The sequence below is a fragment of the Sinohyriopsis cumingii genome, chromosome 12, assembly GCF_028554795.1.
Source record: "Sinohyriopsis cumingii isolate HCF-2022 chromosome 12, ASM2855479v2, whole genome shotgun sequence".
Classification (NCBI taxonomy): domain Eukaryota; kingdom Metazoa; phylum Mollusca; class Bivalvia; order Unionida; family Unionidae; genus Sinohyriopsis; species Sinohyriopsis cumingii.
Genome location: NC_142972.1, coordinates 8,879,259 through 8,900,531, shown reverse-complemented (window position 1 = coordinate 8,900,531; position 21,273 = coordinate 8,879,259). Strand labels below are relative to the sequence as shown.

At 35.2% G+C, this 21,273-nt stretch overlaps 1 protein-coding gene across 1 annotated transcript in view; it reads right to left on the bottom strand.

Moving 5' to 3' along the window:
* The window catches only part of LOC149785982 (E3 ubiquitin-protein ligase SHPRH-like), a 166,862-nt gene that overhangs the window by 40,867 nt on the left and 104,722 nt on the right, over positions 1 to 21,273 (bottom strand). Inside the window, exons 20-27 of the mRNA XM_089976242.1 lie at positions 16,331 to 16,504; positions 13,878 to 13,946; positions 12,226 to 12,356; positions 9,609 to 9,679; positions 9,011 to 9,154; positions 5,952 to 6,053; positions 3,450 to 3,521; positions 81 to 281 (exon numbers count right to left, since the gene is read on the bottom strand). Coding sequence (XP_089832368.1) covers positions 81 to 281; positions 3,450 to 3,521; positions 5,952 to 6,053; positions 9,011 to 9,154; positions 9,609 to 9,679; positions 12,226 to 12,356; positions 13,878 to 13,946; positions 16,331 to 16,504 — 964 coding nt within the window. The remainder of the gene's footprint in view (positions 1 to 80; positions 282 to 3,449; positions 3,522 to 5,951; positions 6,054 to 9,010; positions 9,155 to 9,608; positions 9,680 to 12,225; positions 12,357 to 13,877; positions 13,947 to 16,330; positions 16,505 to 21,273) is intronic.

The following is a 21,273-nucleotide window of genomic DNA, read 5'->3' as shown; positions in this document are numbered from 1 at the left end:
TTTGCCCTTTTTTTAATTGCCTTCCATTATGATGAGGCAATAAATCAATGGAACTTAAATAGGATGAACTACTATATTACCTTGACTGTGATTTTGTCAATGTTTCCATCTTCAAGATCTGTCTCTTGCTTTGTGCTGACATAGGAGATTTCCCCATGACCTGTATACTGCCTACATATAGCACACTTGACACTGCGGTGACGGCCACCAAAGCTGTACCTTTCTGCAATAATTCTGATACAGTCCAGACAAAAACAATGACCACAGATCAAGACGCTCCACTGAAAAGAAAATTACTTGTGTGTATACTTCTGTGTAAATCTAGTCCAGTCCAACTAGAAGCAAAAGACATCCTGATCTGCTATCACATCATGTACCAGAATATCATGGTCTCTGCTGTCTCTTCTACTAATTACTTCTAACATACTGCAAAGTCCCAGATCTACCAGTGCGCATATATATATATATATATATATATATATATATATATATATATATATATATATATATATATAGATAGAATATATGTATAGTATGTATGCTGTATCAATGATATACGAGATGTTTAAATTTTTCATTAAAAGGAAATGAGGCTTGCCAAGTTTCTTTTTAATGAAAAATTTAAACAACAAGTGGTATGTCATTGATACAGCATATATGCTATACTGATATTTTATTTATATCACATACAAATACACATATTTGCACTTTGAATGGAGTTACAATATGCTCCTTGTATCTGTGTATTGACTGAGTGAATGAACTCCTCATATCCCTGCAAGTGTGTCAGCTACAAAATGTATGTCTACGATTTTTCCTGTTGTTCACAATCATACATGCCAATTTATAAGTTGATTGTTTTCTTTTTCAGTTTATATTTTTATTCACATTTATTAAATCAATATAAGACAAACTCATGATTTAAACATGAAATATGGTTTTTATGAAGAAAGTAGTGCACTACAAACACGGTTAGCTTCTAGTACACTGAACCTGAACTGTCAGGCATTCACGTACTGGCATGGGAATTATCGTGGAAGAGAAACTAAGCGAAATGACGAACCAACAAGAGGCAATTAAAATATTTTAATATATTGACAGTTCATCAAAGTTATTATTCTGTTTTAATGAACATTTCTAAAGACAATAAAATTCTCTCTCTCTCTCAATGGCATCACTAGGTTTGGTGTCACCCAGTGTGGCAACTCATGGTGTCACCCCCATGGACCTCCTTCCTGCACAAAAATTCAAACTTTTTACAGTCATTTTGGTGTCACCCCCTCTGATGGTGTCACCTGGTGCAATCCGCACCCCCTTAGTGACGCCACTGCTCTCTCTCTCTCTTCTTTGGATGGTTTGACTAAACTTTACCATCATTCAAAGGTCCAGTGGCATTGTCATATGACACAAGCAAAAATCCCCAACGCTTGTATTTTCATGAATTTTCACCCATAGCTAACTACGATAAGAGGGAGGGGGGATGGGGGCAACCATTTGGACATTTTTATATTTAATAATTAATAATCGAGTTTTAGAACTTTATAATAGGTTTAATAATCAACAACAACAAAACATTAAATACGCTACAGTATGTGTGCTTCATAAGCTCTTAACCTTCAAATTTAACATGTAGGTCTAGTGTCGACTGGTGATTGCAACTATGTATCATTGATATTATGAACACTGTAGATAGATCCCAAGGAAAGCATAAACATACCATTACAATGAACCAGATTACATTAGTTTACTTGGTACAAGTTCAGTTTTAATATTTTCATCCAGCATCATATGTTTTTTGTCTCACTCCAGATATTTGCTTTTTTGTGTCCCTTACGCACAAAAGGGGAGAGGGGAATGGAAAAAAAGGATTCCAATGAAATTGTGTACCATTTCAATTTCATTTAGAAAACAGGGACTATTAATACTTTCTATCGTTATTTTCATTTGTCATTTATGATTAATGAATGAGTAGAAATTCATCACTGATCTTTAGGCCTGCAGTTGAAAGAATGTCTATATATTCATATTATTGCACCATGGGTGGATCACAATTTGATATACCAATAGTACTGGTATATCAATTTGCTTTATACCAACACTTTAAATATCATGTTATTTTTAATATGTGTGTGTGTATATATATATATATATATATATATATATATATATAAAATTGCCACTGGCTTATGATACTTACTGCATTTAAAAGTCGGGCTATCACATATAAAGTATTACTTACTTCCATGAAAAGCTAAGCATATAGTGGTTGAATCTTTGCATAAAATAAATGAAACCTACTCAATATAGATATGTGTGCTGTTTAGAAAAATGACTAATGGTTATATCCAATGGTATGTGTGCTGTTTAGAAGGACTGACTGCTGGTTATATCCAAAGGTATGTTTGCTGTTTAGAAGGACTGACTGCTGGTTATATCCAAAGGTATGTTTGCTGTTTAGAAGGACTGACTGCTGGTTATATCCAAAGGTATGTTTGCTGTTTAGAAGAATGGCTGACTGCTGATTATATGCAAAGGTATGTTTGCTGTTTAGAAGAATGGCTGACTGCTGGTTATATCCAAAGGTATGTTTGCTGTTTAGAAGAATGGCTGACTGCTGGTTATATCCAAAGATATGTTTGCTGTTTAGAAGAATGACTGACTGCTGGTTATATCCAAAGGTATGTTTGCTGTTTAGAAGAATGGCTGACTTCTGTATTAAAAGACCAACTGTACTGATTACATATAACACAAAAATTGGGAAACAAATTCTAGATCATTTTTAAGTCTACAAAAACATTTTTTTGTAGCAAAAATAAGTACATTCTTTGATGTTTTGTCTAAGACATAAAACAGGGTTTTTCTTAAAGCTATTCTAGTTCAACTATTTTTCATTTACAGTATTAAGCGATGTCACTTTCTTGCAATTTCTTTTTTTATCAATTATATTTAGGTATTACCCTGTAAAATCTAGTCAATAAGCTTAAATATCAACACTGACTAAATGCTGTATTCTTTTTGCTGGTAATGAACTTAAATATCAACACTGTATACATAGCTGTATTCTTTTTGCTTTCAATAAGCTTAAATATCAACACTGTATACATAGCTGTATTCTTTTTGCTTTCAATAAGCTTAAATATCAACACTGTATACATAGCTGTATTCTTTTTGCTTTCAATAAGCTTAAATATCAACACTGTATACATAGCTGTATTCTTTTTGCTTTCAATAAGCTTAAATATCAACACTGAATAAATAGCTGTATTCTTTTTGCTTTCAATAAACTTAAATATCAACACAGTGATTGTATAAATAACAGTATTGTGATTCATGTATCTGTCAATAAGCACATATAAAAATGAAGTGCATGTGACCGTTACTAATTTCATAAATAAGCATATATGCCTTATTTTCCTGATTTTACATGGAATAGAAGAAATTACACAAACCTCTCTGCCTAGCTCTCTCTGACATATTGGACATGGCTCAGGATTTAATCCATTCTGCGTCTCAGATTGACTCTAGAACAGGGTACACAATTAAATGCATCTCATATCTAACAAAAATAATGACGTAGATTTCTGCAAAGTAAAGTGTGTGTGTGCTTGTGTACATTTCTGAAATCTTTTTAGACATATCTATATATTCCTGAACTCTATTAAGACATATCTGCAGTTAGTATATAATAGTATGCATTTAAAACAGTTCTAATAGTTCCCAATGTACAATGAGCATTTAGTGCCTGGATTCATGTGCTGGACTGTGTTGCCAATATACAATGAGCAGTTAGTTACTGGATTCATGTACTGGACTGTGTTCCCAATGTACAATGAGCATTTAGTGCCTGGATTCATGTGCTGGACTGTGTTGCCAATGTACAATGAGCAGTTAGTAACTGGATTCATGTACTGGACTGTGTTCCCAATGTACAATGAGCATTTAGTGCCTGGATTCATGTGCTGGACTGTATTGCCAATGTACAATGAGCAGTTAGTAACTGGATTCATGTACTGGACTGTGTTCCCAATGTACAATGAGCATTTAGTGCCTGGATTCATGTGCTGGACTGTGTTGCCAATGTACAATGAGCAGTTAGTAACTGGATTCATGTACTGGACTGTGTTGCCAATGTACAATGAGCAGTTAGTAACTGGATTCATGTACTGGACTGTGTTGCCAATGTACAATGAGCATTTAGTGCCTGGATTCATGTGCTGGACTGTGTTGCCAATGTACAATGAGCAGTTAGTAACTGGATTCATGTGCTGGACTGTGTTGCCAATGTACAATGAGCAGTTAGTAACTGGATTCATGTACTGGACTGTGTTGCCAATGTACAATGAGCATTTAGTGCCTGGATTCATGTGCTGGACTGTGTTGCCAATGTACAATGAGCAGTTAGTAACTGGAATCATGTACTGGACTGTGCTGCCAATGTACAATGAGCATTTAGTGCCTGGATTCATGTGCTGGACTGTGTTGCCAATGTACAATGAGCATTTAATGCCTGGATTCATGTGCTGGACTGTGTTGCCAATGTACAATGAGCAGTTAGTACCTTGATTCATGTACTGGACTGTATTGCCAATGTACAATGAGCAGATAGTAACTGGATTCATGTACTGGACTGTATTGCCAAGGCACAATGAGCAGTTAGTACCTTGATTCATGTACTGGACTGTATTGCCAATGTACAATGAGCAGTTAGTAACTGGATTCATGTACTGGACTGTATTGCCAATGTACAATGAGCAGTTAGTAACTGGATTCATGTACTGGACTGTGTTACCAATGTACAATGAGCAGTTAGTACCTTGATTCATGTACTGGACTGTATTGCCAATGTACAATGAGCAGTTAGTAACTGGATTCATGTACTGGACTGTATTGCCAATGTACAATGAGCAGCTAGTAACTGGATTCATGTACTGGACTGTGTTGCCAATGTACAATGAGCAGTTAGTACCTTGATTCATGAACTGGACTGTATTGCCAATGTACAATGAGCAGTTAGTAACTGGATTCATGTACTGGACTGTATTGCCAATGTACAATGAGCAGCTAGTAACTGGATTCATGTACCGGACTGTGTTGCCAATGTACAATGAGCAGTTAGTAACTGGATTCATGTACTGGACTGTGTTGCCAATGTACAATGAGCATTTAGTACCTGGATTCACGTACTGGACTGTGTTGCCAATGTACAATGAGCAGTTAGTAACTGGATTCATGTACTGGACTGTATTGCCAATGTACAATGAGCAGCTAGTAACTGGATTCATGTACTGGACTGTGTTGCCAATGTACAATGAGCAGTTAGTAACTGGATTCATGTATTATACTGTGTCCCAAATGTACAATGAGCAGTAAGTACCTGCATTCATTTACTGGACTATGTTCCCAATGTACAGTGAGCAGTTAGTTCCTGGATTCATGTACTGTGTTCCCAATGTACAATGAGCAGTTGTTAACTGGATTCATGTATTATGCTATATCCCAAATACAATGAGCAGTTAGTACCTGGATACATAGGCTGTGTTCCCATTGTACAATGAGCAGATAGTACCTGGATTTATGTATTAGACTGTGTGCCCTATGTATAATGAGCCTTTAGTAACTGGATTCATGTATTGGACTGTGCCAACAGTGTACAATGAACAGTTAGTATCTGGATTCATAGACTGTGTCCCCAATGGTACAATGAGCAATTATTTTCTGGACTGATAGACGTCTTTTCAATTCTGATGTAAAACAGGGTACCTGACAAAACATTACCATAAAAAATACTAACATCATGCTGTGTGTGTTTATTAAATGGTTGTGCATATTTCTCAGGGAATATCTACATTAACCTGCACATGTGAATGGATATTTTCTGAACAACGTTAAACAATATTTCACTAATGCAAGTTTGTGATTGATGAAAAGATGTATAGAAAAATCATTTATACCTTTGCTAAATTCTGGAGGTAAAGAAGTTGTCCAAGTTTCTTACGCAACTCATTCTGGGCAATGATATGATCTGAAATCAATTTCATCTTGTGATGATCAACCTGAAAGGTAATTATATCTCAATTAGACATGCATATTTTTTCTGTAGCGGGCCTCAAGGGAAATTTGTTGTATTAACTAAGTTAGTTATTATTATTATTATCATTACTACTATTATTATTATTATTATATGTGTGTGTGTGCTCACACATTGAGATGATAAACCTGAAAGGCAATATCTCACTTGAACATGCATGTGTGTATACTCATGTGTACTCACATGTGTGTATGATTTGAGGATAAACAATTTGACTGCATTCCATTTGTCTGAATTGACAGATTGGAATTCTTAAACATCCAATGGGTCAAAGTTTTGAAAAGTACAATTCATTCATCATTATCACCCTTACTAACTAAAATAACCCAATAATAACACTTCAGTCTTAGCATCTGTAAATAAACATCAATAAAACCCTTACTAACTGAACTAACCCAATAATAATACTTCAGTCTTAGTATCTGTAAATAAACATCTATAAAACCCTTACTTACTGAACTAACCCAATAATAACACTTCAGTCTTAGCATCTGTAAATAAACATCTATAAAACCCTTACTAACTGAACTAACCCAATAATAACACTTCAGTCGTAGCATCTGTAAATAAACATCAATAAAACCCTTAGTTACTGAACTAACCCAATAATAACACTTCAGTCTTATCATCTGTAAATAAACATCAATAAAACCCTTACTAACTGAACTAACCCAATAATAACACTTCAGTCTTATCATCTGTAAATAAACATCAATAAAACCCTTACTTACTGAACTAACCCAATAATAACACTTCAGTCGTAGCATCTGTAAATAAACATCTATAAAACCCTTACTAACTGAACTAACCCAATAATAACACTTCAGTCTTATCATCTGTAAATAAACATCTATAAAACCCTTACTAACTGAACTAACCCAATAATAACACTTCAGTCTTATCATCTGTAAATAAACATCTATAAAACCCTTACTAACCAATTAACAGCACTTCAGGGTTAGCTCTGTAAGCAAAAATCATCCCAACCATTAATATCTCAATTACACATCTCGAGTCTTAACCTCATTATTACCCTTACTAACCGAATGAGTGCACTTCAGTTTTAACACCTGTAAATAATCATCAGTTTCACTTAAGATAATATAGATAGCTTGTAATGTATTGGCATGGGCAGATTGTAATGTATTAGTATTGGCCGATTGTAATGTCTTGGCATGGGCAGATTGTAATGTATTGGCATGGGCAGATTGTAATGTATTAGTATTGGCAGATTGTAATGTATTGGCATGGGCAGATTGTAATGTATTAGTATTGGCAGACTGTAATGTATTGGCATGGGCAGATTGTAATGTATTGGCATGGGCAGACTGTAATGTATTGGCATGGGCAGACTGTAATGTATTAGTATTGGCAGACTGTAATGTATTGGCATGGGCAGATTGTAATGTATTGGCATGGGCAGACTGTAATATATTGGCATGGGCAGATTGTAATGTATTGGCATGGGCAGATTGTAATGTATTAGTATTGGCAGATTGTAATGTATTGGCATGGGCAGATTGTAATGTATTAGTATTGGCAGATTGTAATGTATTGGCATGGGCAGATTGTAATGTATTGGCATGGACAGATTGCAATGTATTAGTATTGGCAGACTGTAATGTACTGGCATGGGCAGACTGTAATGTATTGGCATGGGCAGATTGTAATGTATTAGTATTGGCAGACTGTAATGTATTGGCATGGGCAGATTGTAATGTATTGGCATGGGCAGATTGTAATGTATTAGTATTGGCAGACTGTAATGCATTGGCATGGGCAGATTGTAATGTATTAGTATTGGCAGACTGTAATGTATTGGCATGGGCAGATTGTAATGTATTAGTATTGGCAGACTGTAATGTATTGGCATGGGCAGATTGTAATGTATTAGTATTGGCAGACTGTAATGTATTAGTATTGGCAGACTGTAATGTATTGGCATGGGCAGATTGTAATGTATTAGTATTGGCAGACTGTAATGTATTAGTATTGGCAGACTGTAATGTATTGGCATGGGCAGATTGTAATGTATTAGTATTGGCAGACTGTAATGCATTGGCATGGGCAGATTGTAATGTATTAGTATTGGCAGACTGTAATGTATTGGCATGGGCAGATTGTAATGTCTTGGCATGGGCAGATTGTAATGTATTAGTATTGGCAGACTGTAATGTATTAGTATTGGCAGACTGTAATGTATTGGCATGGGCAGATTGTAATGTATTAGTATTGGCAGACTGTAATGCATTGGCATGGGCAGATTGTAATGTATTAGTATTGGCAGACTGTAATGTATTGGCATGGGCAGATTGTAATGTATTGGCATGGACAGATTGTAATGTATTAGTATTGGCAGACTGTAATGTACTGGCATGGGCAGACTGTAATGTATTGGCATGGGCAGATTGTAATGTATTAGTATTGGCAGACTGTAATGTATTGGCATGGGCAGATTGTAATGTATTGGCATGGGCAGATTGCAATGTATTAGTATTGGCAGATTGTAATGCACTGGCATGGGCAGATTGTAATGTATTAGTATTGGCAGATTGTAATGTATTGGCATGGGCAGATTGTAATGTATTAGCATTGGCAGATTGTAATGTATTGGCATGGGCAAATTGTAATGTATTAGTATTGGCAGATTGTAATGTATTGGCATGGGCAGATTGTAATGTATTGGCATGGGCAGACTAATGTATTAGTATTGGCAGACTGTAATGTATTGGCATGGGCAGATTGTAATGTATTGGCATGGGCAGACTGTAATGTATTAATATGGGCAAACTGTAATGTATTAATGTAATGAAAAGTCTGCTGTACCTCAGATTGGAATTAATGATCTTTTAAACAGTGAAAAGTCTGCTGTACCTCAGATTGGAATTAATGATCTTTTAAACACTGAAAAGTCTGCTGTACCTCAGATTCCTCCAGAACATGGAGTTGAGGTGTGTCTAGTTCAGGTTCATCTGGAAGGCGTAGGCGTAGCCGTGTTGTGGCCATGTCCATTTCATCTATGGCAGAAATCTGCTCACGTAATGCCAGCCACATGAAGCGCATATGCTGCAAAATGTTTCACTATACAGCTTAAAATTAGTTGAAACAAAACAAATTACCCATTTTACTTATAAGCCCACAAAATGCAGGAATTGTGAATAAAAAATTACCCAATTTAATTATGAATCCACAGCATGTAGGAGAAGTGATTTAAATATTGATATTTGGAAATTCTTCTTAGTCATAAGTAATTTAATTTATTATTGATTTCTTGAATGTACATATGAATTTAAATGTACAAATGCACCCACTACACACTCAATGCCTCTTCCAAGTATCTTGAATGAAAAAAAGTATTGTAATAACTTAATTTGTTTTTGACTCCTGTTTTACATTTGTAATTATGTGCACAAAAATTCTATTAATTAGTTCAGTATGAAATCTGTGGGTCAAGTCTGAAACAAGTCTCCATATCACAAAATCATGACCTAATCTGAACATTTTATTTGAAACATATCACCTTAAACTCTTTTTTAAGAGCCTCAAACAGCTTGATGTGTGTGTTCCCAAACTCGATCAGGTCAGGATCAGCTGGAAAAAAACACAAGTTTACTTAAGGGATTCTATACTCTATATAAAAAGCTAGTGACATTGATACAACAAAAGAAGAAAGACCTTCAAAATTATCATGGTTATAAATGATGTCTGCAAATTTTCACAATTCAGAAGTATACAGTAGACATGACTGTAGGATCTGAACCATGTCAAGTCTATCAAGAAGTTTACAATAGACTTGACTGTAGGATTCTGAACCATGTCAAGTCTATCAAGAAGTTAACAGTAGACTTGACTGTAGGATTCTGAACCATGTCAAGTCTATTGTTGTTGTTGTTGTTCTAGGATTTAACTCCATTTTTCAGCACAAGATAGGCTATACATGGCGGCCAGTATAACTGGTGGAGGAAGAACCCTGGAAAACCCAGGGAAGAACCACTGACCCACGAGAAGCTACTGGCAGGCTTTCCCACGTACCCACGCTAGCCGAGCCTTGGACTCGAACCCACACAGACAGAGGTGAGATGCCAGTAATCCAGAACGGTGAGTGCTTTACACTACTTGGCCACTTAGGGCCCCATGTCAAGTCTATAAAGAAGTTTACAGTAGACTTGACTAGGATTCTGAACCACGTCAAGTCTATCAAGAAGTTTACAGTAGACTTGACTGTATGATTCTGAGGCATGTCAAGTCTATCAAGAAGTTTACAGTAGACTTGACTGTATGATTCTGAGGCATGTCAAGTCTATCAAGAAGTTTACAGTAGACTTGACTGTATGATTCTAAACCATGTCAAGTCTATCAAGAAGTTTACAGTAGACTTGACTGTATGATTCTAAACCATGTCAAGTCTATTGAGAAGTTTACAGTAGACCTGACTGTATGATTCTGAGGCATGTCAAGTCTATCAAGAAGTTTACAGTAGACCTGACTGTATGATTCTGAGGCATGTCAAGTCTATCAAGAAGTTTACAGTAGACTTGACTGTATGATTCTGAGGCATGTCAAGTCTATCAAGAAGTTTACAGTAGACTTGACTGTAGGATTCTGAACCATGTCAAGTCTATCAAGAAGTTTACAGTAGACTTGACTGTAGGATTCTGAGGCATGTCAAGTCTATCAAGAAGTTTACAGTAGACTTGACTGTAGGATTCTGAGGCATGTCAAGTCTATCAAGAAGTTTACAGTAGACTTGACTGTAGGATTCTGAACCAGGTCAAGTCTATCAAGAAGTTTACAGTAGACTTGACTGTATGATTCTGAGGCATGTCAAGTCTATCAAGAAGTTTACAGTAGACTTGACTGTATGATTCTAAACCATGTCAAGTCTATCAAGAAGTTTACAGTAGACTTGACTGTATGATTCTGAGGCATGTCAAGTCTATCAAGAAGTTTACAGTAGACTTGACTGTATGATTCTGAACCATGACAAGTCTATCAAGAAGTTTACAGTAGACTTGACTGTAGGATTCTGAGGCATGTCAAGTCTATCAAGAAGTTTACAGTAGACTTGACTGTATGATTCTGAGGCATGTCAAGTCTATCAAGAAGTTTACAGTAGACTTGACTGTATGATTCTGAGGCATGTCAAGTCTATCAAGAAGTTTACAGTAGACTTGACTGTATGATTCTGAACCATGACAAGTCTATCAAGAAGTTTACAGTAGACTTGACTGTAGGATTCTGAGGCATGTCAAGTCTATCAAGAAGTTTACAGTAGACTTGACTGTATGATTCTGAACCATGACAAGTCTATCAAGAAGTTTACAGTAGACTTGACTGTAGGATTCTGAGGCATGTCAAGTCTATCAAGAAGTTTACAGTAGACTTGACTGTATGATTCTAAACCATGACAAGTGTATAGAGCATATAACAGATATATTACAATGTGTACACTGTGTAAATATTAACCTATAATTGTTTAGTGACTGGAAATGATGCTGACAACATAATGTATAACAAGATGGTACAACAAAAAATAATTCATCAAATAATTCCATATCAACAAAAAGAAACACACAATATTTCTGTTAGGACAGAATAACCTTTAATAACATGAAGAAAAACTGTTCTCCATTGGAAATCAGGATAACAGAAAGACATTTTAATTAGAAACTCACAACTACAGTAGTTTCATGCTATAACAGACAATTTAGGGTTTATGTATATAATATTTACAGCCCAAAAATGTATTATTTATAACTTGAAATTGATAGCCCATAAAGGTATTATTTATAACTTGAAACTGATAGCCCATAAAGGTATTATTTATAACTTGAAATTGATAGCCCATAAAGGTATTATTTATAACTTGAAATTGATAGCCCATAAAGGTATTATTTATAACTTGAAATTGATAGCCCATAAAGGTATTATTTACCACTTGAAATTGATATCCCAAAAATGGTGTTAGTTTTAACTTGAAATCGATATCCCAAAAAGGGTATTATTCGTAAGTTGAAACTGATAGCCCAACAAGGGTGTTTTTTGTAACTTGAAATTGAAAGTACCAAAGTTAATTATCGTACAGTGTAACCACAAGTGTCCATAAAGAAGAACATGTGTACCCAAGAAAAACGTACCCTTGTACATCTTGCCAAAGGCTAGAACGGTCTTCAGTATGGTCTCCAGTTCGCAGTCTGCCCAGGTCCCTTGACGCTTGCTGTGGACCTGAACACAAATGTCTTGCACATCACCACCAACTGACACGCCTCTGAGAAGGACACATTTGCATCAATTAATTTGTGATTTTGTTTTATTTGTTCCAAACAAGAACCAACTTTGATGATTTATTTGCATTTCACTTAACAGAATGTAAGCTCTCCACTTAAGTCATCTCTCTTTATAACCCAATATACATGTATAATCCAATATACCTGTATAACCCAATATACCTGTATAACACAATATACCTGTATAACACAATAAACTTGAGAAATACACAAGGTCAGTGCTAGCTGGGAAGGCCACATTAGTTCCTGCATAAGGTCAATTACCTCCCATGAAATTATTTTTGGTCATTTTAAAAATATGACTGGACTGTGAAACTATTTAAATATTCAAAATAATTGAAAGAAATAAACACAAAGACCAGGGCGTGCATTTTGAGCCATGAGACTCAAAACATTTAACTCTGACCCTAGTTGTCAAAAAGAGTGTGTTGCAGAATGATTTTTGTAACTTGATTCAACCCAAGTATCAACAGAATCCATCAAGATATTTAGGAAATAAAAGCAAATAACCAAATTCTTAATGCAAACTTTCTATGACCTTGAATAAGACCCCAAGGTCAAAGGGGAAACTGCATTTGCTGCAGAATTAACTGCCTTGGTTTCATAATAATTCATCCCAAGTGTGAAAAAAGACCATCAAGGGGCATGGGAAATATAACGATATAACAAACTGTAATCCAAACATTAAATCAAATATACCATAACTGAAACCTTGACGGCTGAGGCAGCTAGTATGTGTCACAGAATGAATTGTCTTTGTTTCCTAATAAATTCATGACAAATATGGTAAGAATGAATTGTCTTTGATTCCTAATAAAGTCATGGCAAATATGATGAGAATGAATTTTCTTTGATTCCTAATAAATGACAAATCAAATATGATAAGAATGGTCTTTGATTCCTAATAAATTCATGGCAAATATGATAAGAATGAATTGTCTTTGATTCCTAATAAATTCATGACAAATATGATAGAATGAATTGTCTTTGATTCCTAATAAATTCATGACAAATATGATAAAAATGAATTGTCTTTGATTCCTAATAAATTCATGACAAATATGATAAGAATCAATTGTCTTTGATTCATATTAATTCATGACAAATATGATAAGAATGAATTGTCTTTAATTCATATCAATTTATTAGAAATATAATAAGAATACATCAAGGAGCTCAGGAAATATTTGTATACTAAGAACATTTTTATATAAAAATTACAGTAAAAACCACTGAAAATGACAATGACATTGGCAGAGAAGTGAAGTGACTGTTATGTTTTTGCTTCATACTAAATGTGGGCTTGACAGAAATGATAGTGTATTTATGAATTGTAAAAAGCCCCAAAGATCTTGTAGAAATAAAACATTTTTATTTTAAGGATTTAATTATTATGAGTGGCACTTTTGCACCATTCAAGAGAATGCTAGAATTACCTTTCTTGAATGTTAAAATTACCTCCCTTGAATGCTAGAATTACCTCTCTTGAATGCTAGAATTACCTCTCTTGAAACTGGAAAAGTCTTGATTCATATGCATTAAAGAGATCATCCGCCATGCAAAAAGGGCAGCTGCAAGAGACAACATTGGCCAAAATGTGACTTGATCCAATCATTAAAATGGTTAATTTTAGTAAATGGAGGTTCTAGATATTTAGGGTGTATAATGATATCAATAAGGCTGAAGAAAAATTTACAGACCTGGAGTCTGAATTTTAAGCTCAAAAAGTTTCAAAAAACAAATCCTGCTCTGTTTAAAACTTAGCCTTGATTATGGTAATGATAGGCTCAAGTGTGCCTGAGAGTAACTTGCATCGTATTAGCCAAATTTGACTCAAATGTAATGGCAACAGGCTCATTATGTTTTCACCTGGATGCTACTGAAGTGAGCCAATGGTGTGATCATAATCAAATAACTTTTACACTGTCTTACTTACATTTTCTTTACATGAAAGCAAATTTTTAAGTAAATTATGTTTCTCCAAAAATACTTAATGTTAGGAATATAAGCTCACTACATGCCAAATCCAGCCTTCCTTTATATGGACAAAGCACACTAAGTCCTGCCCATTCTGTCCCCTTGCCATCGCCAGGTGGCGCTAGTTTTAAGCTGAGTGGATCATCAGTACGAGGATGCTCACATTGTGGGAATAGTGAGAGGGTAATAAAATAATGTGATCTGGTAACATTTTTTGGAGAAACATAATTTACTTCAAAATTTGATTTCTCCTTCAAATGTTCACATGTTACTAGATAACATTAACATTAGAAGAATAGATAACATTAACATGAGAAGAATAGATAACAGAGGGACTGTTGACTGCATCCTGTCTATACCTTGGGTATCCTTTGCAGCGAAGAATGCTGGATTTCCTATATGAAAGATAATAAACAATCCTAATTTACCAGCAGTGCGGCTGACAGAGAATTGGTTTACATTTGAGAAGAAAAATTAATGAAATCTTCTTACCAACTAAGACCTGGTGTTTATTTTGCGCACTGTGGACCCTAGTGAAGCCAAAAGGTTACTTGGGAGGGCTCGTAAAACCTCAATCTTGTTAGAACACATTAAACAGTAACAAGTTTTGTTGCAAATGGTCAGGATGTATTTGATACTTTTCCATCTGGTTGCTTTTGAAGAAAAAACAACTGCTAGTGTGGCCAACACAATTCCATCTGGTTGTTTTTGAAGCAAAACAACTGCTAGTGTGGCCAGCACAATTCCATCTGGTTGTTTCTGAAGCAAAACAACTGCTAGTGTGGCCAACACAATTCCATCTGGTTGCTTTTGAAGCAAAACAACTGCTAGTGGGGCCAACACAATTCCATCTGGTTGCTTTTGAAGAAAAAACAACTGCTAGTGTGGCCAACACAATTCCATCTGGTTGTTTTTGAAGCAAAACAACTGCTAGTGTGGCCAACACAATTCCATTTGGTTGTTTTTGAAGCAAAACAACTGCTAGTGTGGCCAACACAATTCCATCTGGATGTTTTTGAAGCAAAACGACTGCTAGTGTGGCCAACACAATTTCATCTGGTTGATTTGATTCTGAAGCAAAACAACTGCTAGTGTGGCCAACACAATTCCATCTGGCTGCTTTTGAAGCAAAACAACTGCTAGTGTGGCCAACACAATTCCATCTGGTTGTTTTTGAAGCAAAACAACTGCTAGTGTGGCCAACACAATTCCATCTGGTTGTTTTTGAAGCAAAACAACTGCTAGTGTGGCCAACACAATTCCATCTGGTTGTTTTTGAAGCAAAGCAACTGTTGGTGTGGCCAACACAATTCCATCTGGTTGTTTCTGAAGCAAAACAACTGCTAGTGTGGCCAACACAATTCCAGCTGTAGTAGAAAATGTTAATTATAATAAATATTTACACAAATTGAGTTAAAAAGTATCATGTCATTTTTAGAACAGATGTCCAAAAACTTTTCTGCCTAGTTGCTAAGAAGGAAAACAAAAACACTACATTAGTAAAATCCACTATCAGAAGCATCCATTCCAAGTCTGATCCAAACTGGCCAAGACATTTTGGAAAAGCTGAAAATATGTTTTTAAAGAAGTTTGCTATGGAAGCCAAACAGCTGCTATAAATCCTTCTGTAAGGATAACTTTGGTAGAGCATTTCTCACACAAAAGTTCCCAGTAAGTTTGATCTAAATTGGGCTGGCGTTTTGATTTTTTGTTTATTTCTGTTTGATTGTTATTACTGTTAAGAAAATGCATAGTTGCCAGGGTAGCCATGTTATGGATCAGTTGCCAAGGTAGACACCTAAAGCACATCTGAACATCCCATAAGGAGGAAATTTGGTGCAGTTTTGGAGATAACACAAATGTAGTAAACAATGATGGATACAAGATATATGATGTAAGATGGACTCCAGAATCATATAAGCTGTGAGAAAATTATGAAAACAAGATGAAATTTAAGATTCAATTACAGCAGACTTACTTGTGGAGGATTTCCTTGACTGGGCGCAGACAGCACTCAACTGTCTGGTTGATGATCTCCTGTGAAGGAGGTCCATTAAGCTCTTGGACCTTTGTTATGAGTTTCTCATGTGCTGATTTTAGTGCCATCAGCTGGGAATCAACTACATATTCCAGTCCACTTACATTACGGAAACTAAAAATGAAAATAGATGCATATAAAATAACATGACTAAAATCACACAAGTTTTAATTGTCACTGCAATGGCACACATTACAGCACTGCCTGTCATACAACAAATGATTTAGATAAAAGAAGGCTAAAATCCAAGACTTTTCTGAAGATGGAGCAGGAAACATGATATGCAGCATTATCCTATCTTGGACAGGGACAAAGAATTGCTCAGACAGTCATAAGTGAGGACTGAGGAGTGATTTACATTTTCATGACATCAATTAAAACATTCGATAAGTGAGGACTGAGGAGTGATTTACATTTTCATGACATTAAAACATTCCATAAGTGAGGATTGAGGAGTGATTTATATTTTCATGACATCAATTAAAACATTCCATAAGTGAGGACTGAGAAGTCATTTATATTTTCATGACATTAAAAACATTCCATAAGTGAGGACTGAGGAGTGATTTATATTTTCATACATTAAAAACATTCCATAAGTGAGGATTGAGGAGTGATTTACATTTTCATGACATCAATTAAAACATTCCATAAGTGAGGACTGAGGAGTGATTTATATTTTCATGACATCAATTAAAACATTCCATAGGTGAGGACTGAGGAGTGATTTATATTTTCATGACATCAATTAAAACATTCCATAAGTGAGGATTGAGGAGTGATTTACATTTTCATGACATCAATTAAAACATTCCATAAGTGAGGACTCAGGAGTGATTTATATTTTCATGACATCAATTAAAACATTCCATAGGTGAGGACTGAGGAGTGATTTATATTTTCATGACATCAATTAAAAACATTCCATAAGTGAGGACTGAGGAGTGATTTATATTTTCATGACATTAAAACATTCCATAAGTGAGGACTGAAGAGTGATTTATATTTTCATGACATCAATTAAAACATTCCATAAGTGAGGACTGAGGAGTGATTTATATCTTCATGACAATAATTAAAACATTCCATAAGTGAGGACTGAGGAGTGATTTACATTTTCATGACATTAAAACATTCCATAAGTGAGGATTGAGGAGTGATTTATATTTTCATGACATCAATTAAAACATTCCATAAGTGAGGACTGAGGAGTGATTTACATTTTCATGACATCAATTAAAATAATTTTCCTTACTTACAAATAACAATAACAGTATGTCAAAGGGGTATATGCTTTACTGGACAATACAGTTTCCAGGGATTCAAGATAAGACCAATTCTTCCTATTAACTGCTACATGCTAAAACCATATCTGACATTCTTAAGTGATAATAAGATTTTCAAATGCACTGTACTGAATGTCAGGTTGGCACCATTTTCATTTAGGACAAAGTAGACAACATTAGAAATCCTTTGGTCAAAACACCATGTCATAATAATCACAGGGGAGTAGTGACAATAAAATTTTTAAGACAGTCATACTGAATATATGACATGCACCATTTTTGGTCAGAACACTAGGAACCATAAGAAGTCTAAACCCCATATTGACATAAGACTTTCTGTTCAGATAGAGTTGTGATAACATGATTTTTTCAAGGTGACTGCTATATGTTTTGTATATTTAATTGTTTGTTTAAAAAAAAATTTAATTTCATTACATGCTATTATAATGTAACATTGTATGCGGGACTTGACCTTGTCCAAAACTGAGTTCATTTCTGCTTGACCTGACTGGCCTTTTTTAATTTCATTTTATGTAAATAGCTAATACATAGCTAAATTATTCTCTATGGGTATGGGTTTAACATCAGGATCATTCTAGAAGGTTATTTTCCATTAGGTAATGTTTTGTTCTACAAAATGATAATTGTGAACTGAGGTCAAGCAGAAAACTATATAACTTGTAAGTGTGAGGACTTGGTCATTCATGCTTTAAAATCTAGCCCTTTCAAGTTGTACTGTGTTGTGACCACTTGGGCTGAATTTTATTTCTGTCAAATTATTGAATTCAAGTGATTATTTTCTCTGGAAATACAAATGTGCTCTGATACAGTTCTCAGATAAAGACGTTCACTGGAATTTGTGGATTTATTTATTACCAGCCTGGACAAGTACATTTTTCCTCTCTTGAAAAGTTGGGAATGTCTGTATTTTTGCACTTTAATAATCACATGATCAACCTTTATCTGGCCATTCATGCACTCAGGGTGTAATAAAGACTTTCCATGCATACATTTACATCCTATATCACATCTACCAGTTGACTGCTTTCTTATGCACATATTATATTACCAGTGGACTGCATATTGGGTTAGGCGACCAAATTACCGACAAATCAAAACATGCTTTATCCTAACTTAATCCGGCATGTGAGTAAATTAATGAAAGAAACTTTGCAGACATTAGTGTTGCTTTCCTTATGAACTGACTAAATGACATCAATGATTCCTTAATTTTTAATTGGTTAATTAATGAGCTGTTTCTTTAAGTTATGAAATGTGTTATGATTGCTTAAAAAGTAGTTGTCAGGCAACCTGACACTTACTCTGTGGATAAAGTGAGTTTGCAAAATTATTTTTGCAAGGATGGTAATATGATAAGAAGATTTGAAGAAAAATTGATCTGAAAGTGGAGGGATAAAACATATGATGTGAATGAGTATCAAGTAGCTATTTCTACAAATATACATAAGCCAGAATCTGTGGGTGCAGAAATGATAAAATATCACAAAACTAAAAGACAAAGAAATTTTCAGCTGAGTGTTTGTGTGTGTGATTTGGATTATTAACATAGCTTCATAAATTTTTTAGTCATATCGCTATGATGTCTGCAGCGTGGCAGTTTATAGGTATGTCTAGCATTGGGGCATCATGCTACAGGCATGTAGCATCATGTCCCACCCAGTCACATTATCTTGACACAAGGCAGACCAGTCCTAACACTAGCCTCTTAATGCTGAGCGCCACGAACCCATGACCTCCCACATCTGAGGTGGATGCTCTAACCACTTAGGCTACTGAAGAGGTAAATTTCAATGCTTTGGGATGATTATCCCTGGCTATTGTAACAAGTTCCCAAAATGACACAGGTTGGAAACTGAATCAATGTATTGATCAGTGATTATATTACAGGCACTTTCCTCATAAGAGGGCAGCTCTGACGAAATATCTTTTCAAAAATGAAGATCATCCTGCCATTCATCAGCAGCATTAGAGTTAAACGTGAAGATGGTGGCACTCCACCTTCTCCCCATCTGTTATGTAAACTGTTAGAAATCATGTTTGTTTTGTTATAAGTCCCTGCTGAGTGTGAACAAGGATTAAGTTCAATGAAATTAATCAATACTTCATCAAGAAATTCTTCAAACCAAGAGACTTTTTCTAATAAACATTTAAGCAAATGCACACTTCAACCAATACACATCTAACAATTTTGGAATAAGATAAAAGTAAGTTGGGACAAGTGAAACCAATTGTCCTGGACAAGTGGGAGAAAACTATAACTGATCAGCCCTGGCTGTGTGAGTGATCTGTAAGGCAATCACCGTAGACCAGTGGTTTCAGACCTTTTCAAGTAGGACTCATAATGTAGATAAGATCTTAACTTTAAAAAATTTCATGGACCCCCACATAAGTAAAAGTGTATTTTTATGCTAGACTGATTGACATATCCATCAGAATAACCCTGCAACCCCACCCCGGGTTCCATGGCCCACAGGTTGGGAACCATTATCTTAGACTACTCAGGCACATGGGGTCCCTGTTTGTTGTTTTTTTTTAGATCTCTCCAACACCTGAAGTCAACTGGAGATGAGACATATTTGCTGTTTTTTTTCCTCCTTACAAACTGCAATATTAATTACATTAACAAAAAGAAAAACAAGAAATCACAGCATCTGACCACACATTTAAAGCAATACACAGCACCTGACCACACATTTAAGGCAATCAACAGCATTGTACCACACATTTAAAGCAAAACACAGCATTGTACCACACATTTAAAGCAATACACAGCATTGTACCACATATATAAAGCAATACACAGCATCTGACCAAACATTTAAGGCAATACACAGCATTGTACCACACATTTAAAGCAATACACAGCATTGTACCACATATTTAAAGCAATACACAGCATTGTACCACTCATTTAAAGCAATACCAGCATTGTACCACACATTTAAAGCAATGCCAGCATTGTACCACACATTTAAAGCAATACACAGCATTGTACCACACATTTAAAGCAATACCAGCATTGTACCACACATTTAAAGGAATACACAGCACTGTACCACATATTTAAAGCAATACACAGCATTGTACCACATATTTAAAGCAATACACAGCATTGTACCACACATTTAAAGCAATACACAGCATTGTACCACACATTTAAAGCAATACACAGCATTGTACCACACATTTAAAGCAATACAAGATTTAAGTATTATTCAAATCAAGAGCTGCATCCCTAAGAACAACAAAAATATACAAACTATAGCAAACATAGATAAAAATATGAAGTGGATAATATGATCTATAAGAATTCAGTATATGTTATATCCAGTCAGCTGTCATTTAAATCACTTGTCCCCAAACCAAATTAAAATCACTTCCAATGCGCACAATCCCTTGCCAGAAATTATGTAAAATAACATGCATCTGTAGGGGGCAATGTTTTCAATTAAAACACATCAGATGTTGGATGATCATTTTTTCTAAAACTGCTTCTGTTTTGGTTAAATTTGAAAGTGACTTTTCCCTGGTGTTTATATATTTTACTGGAACAGCCCCAAGGGAAACTTTACCAAA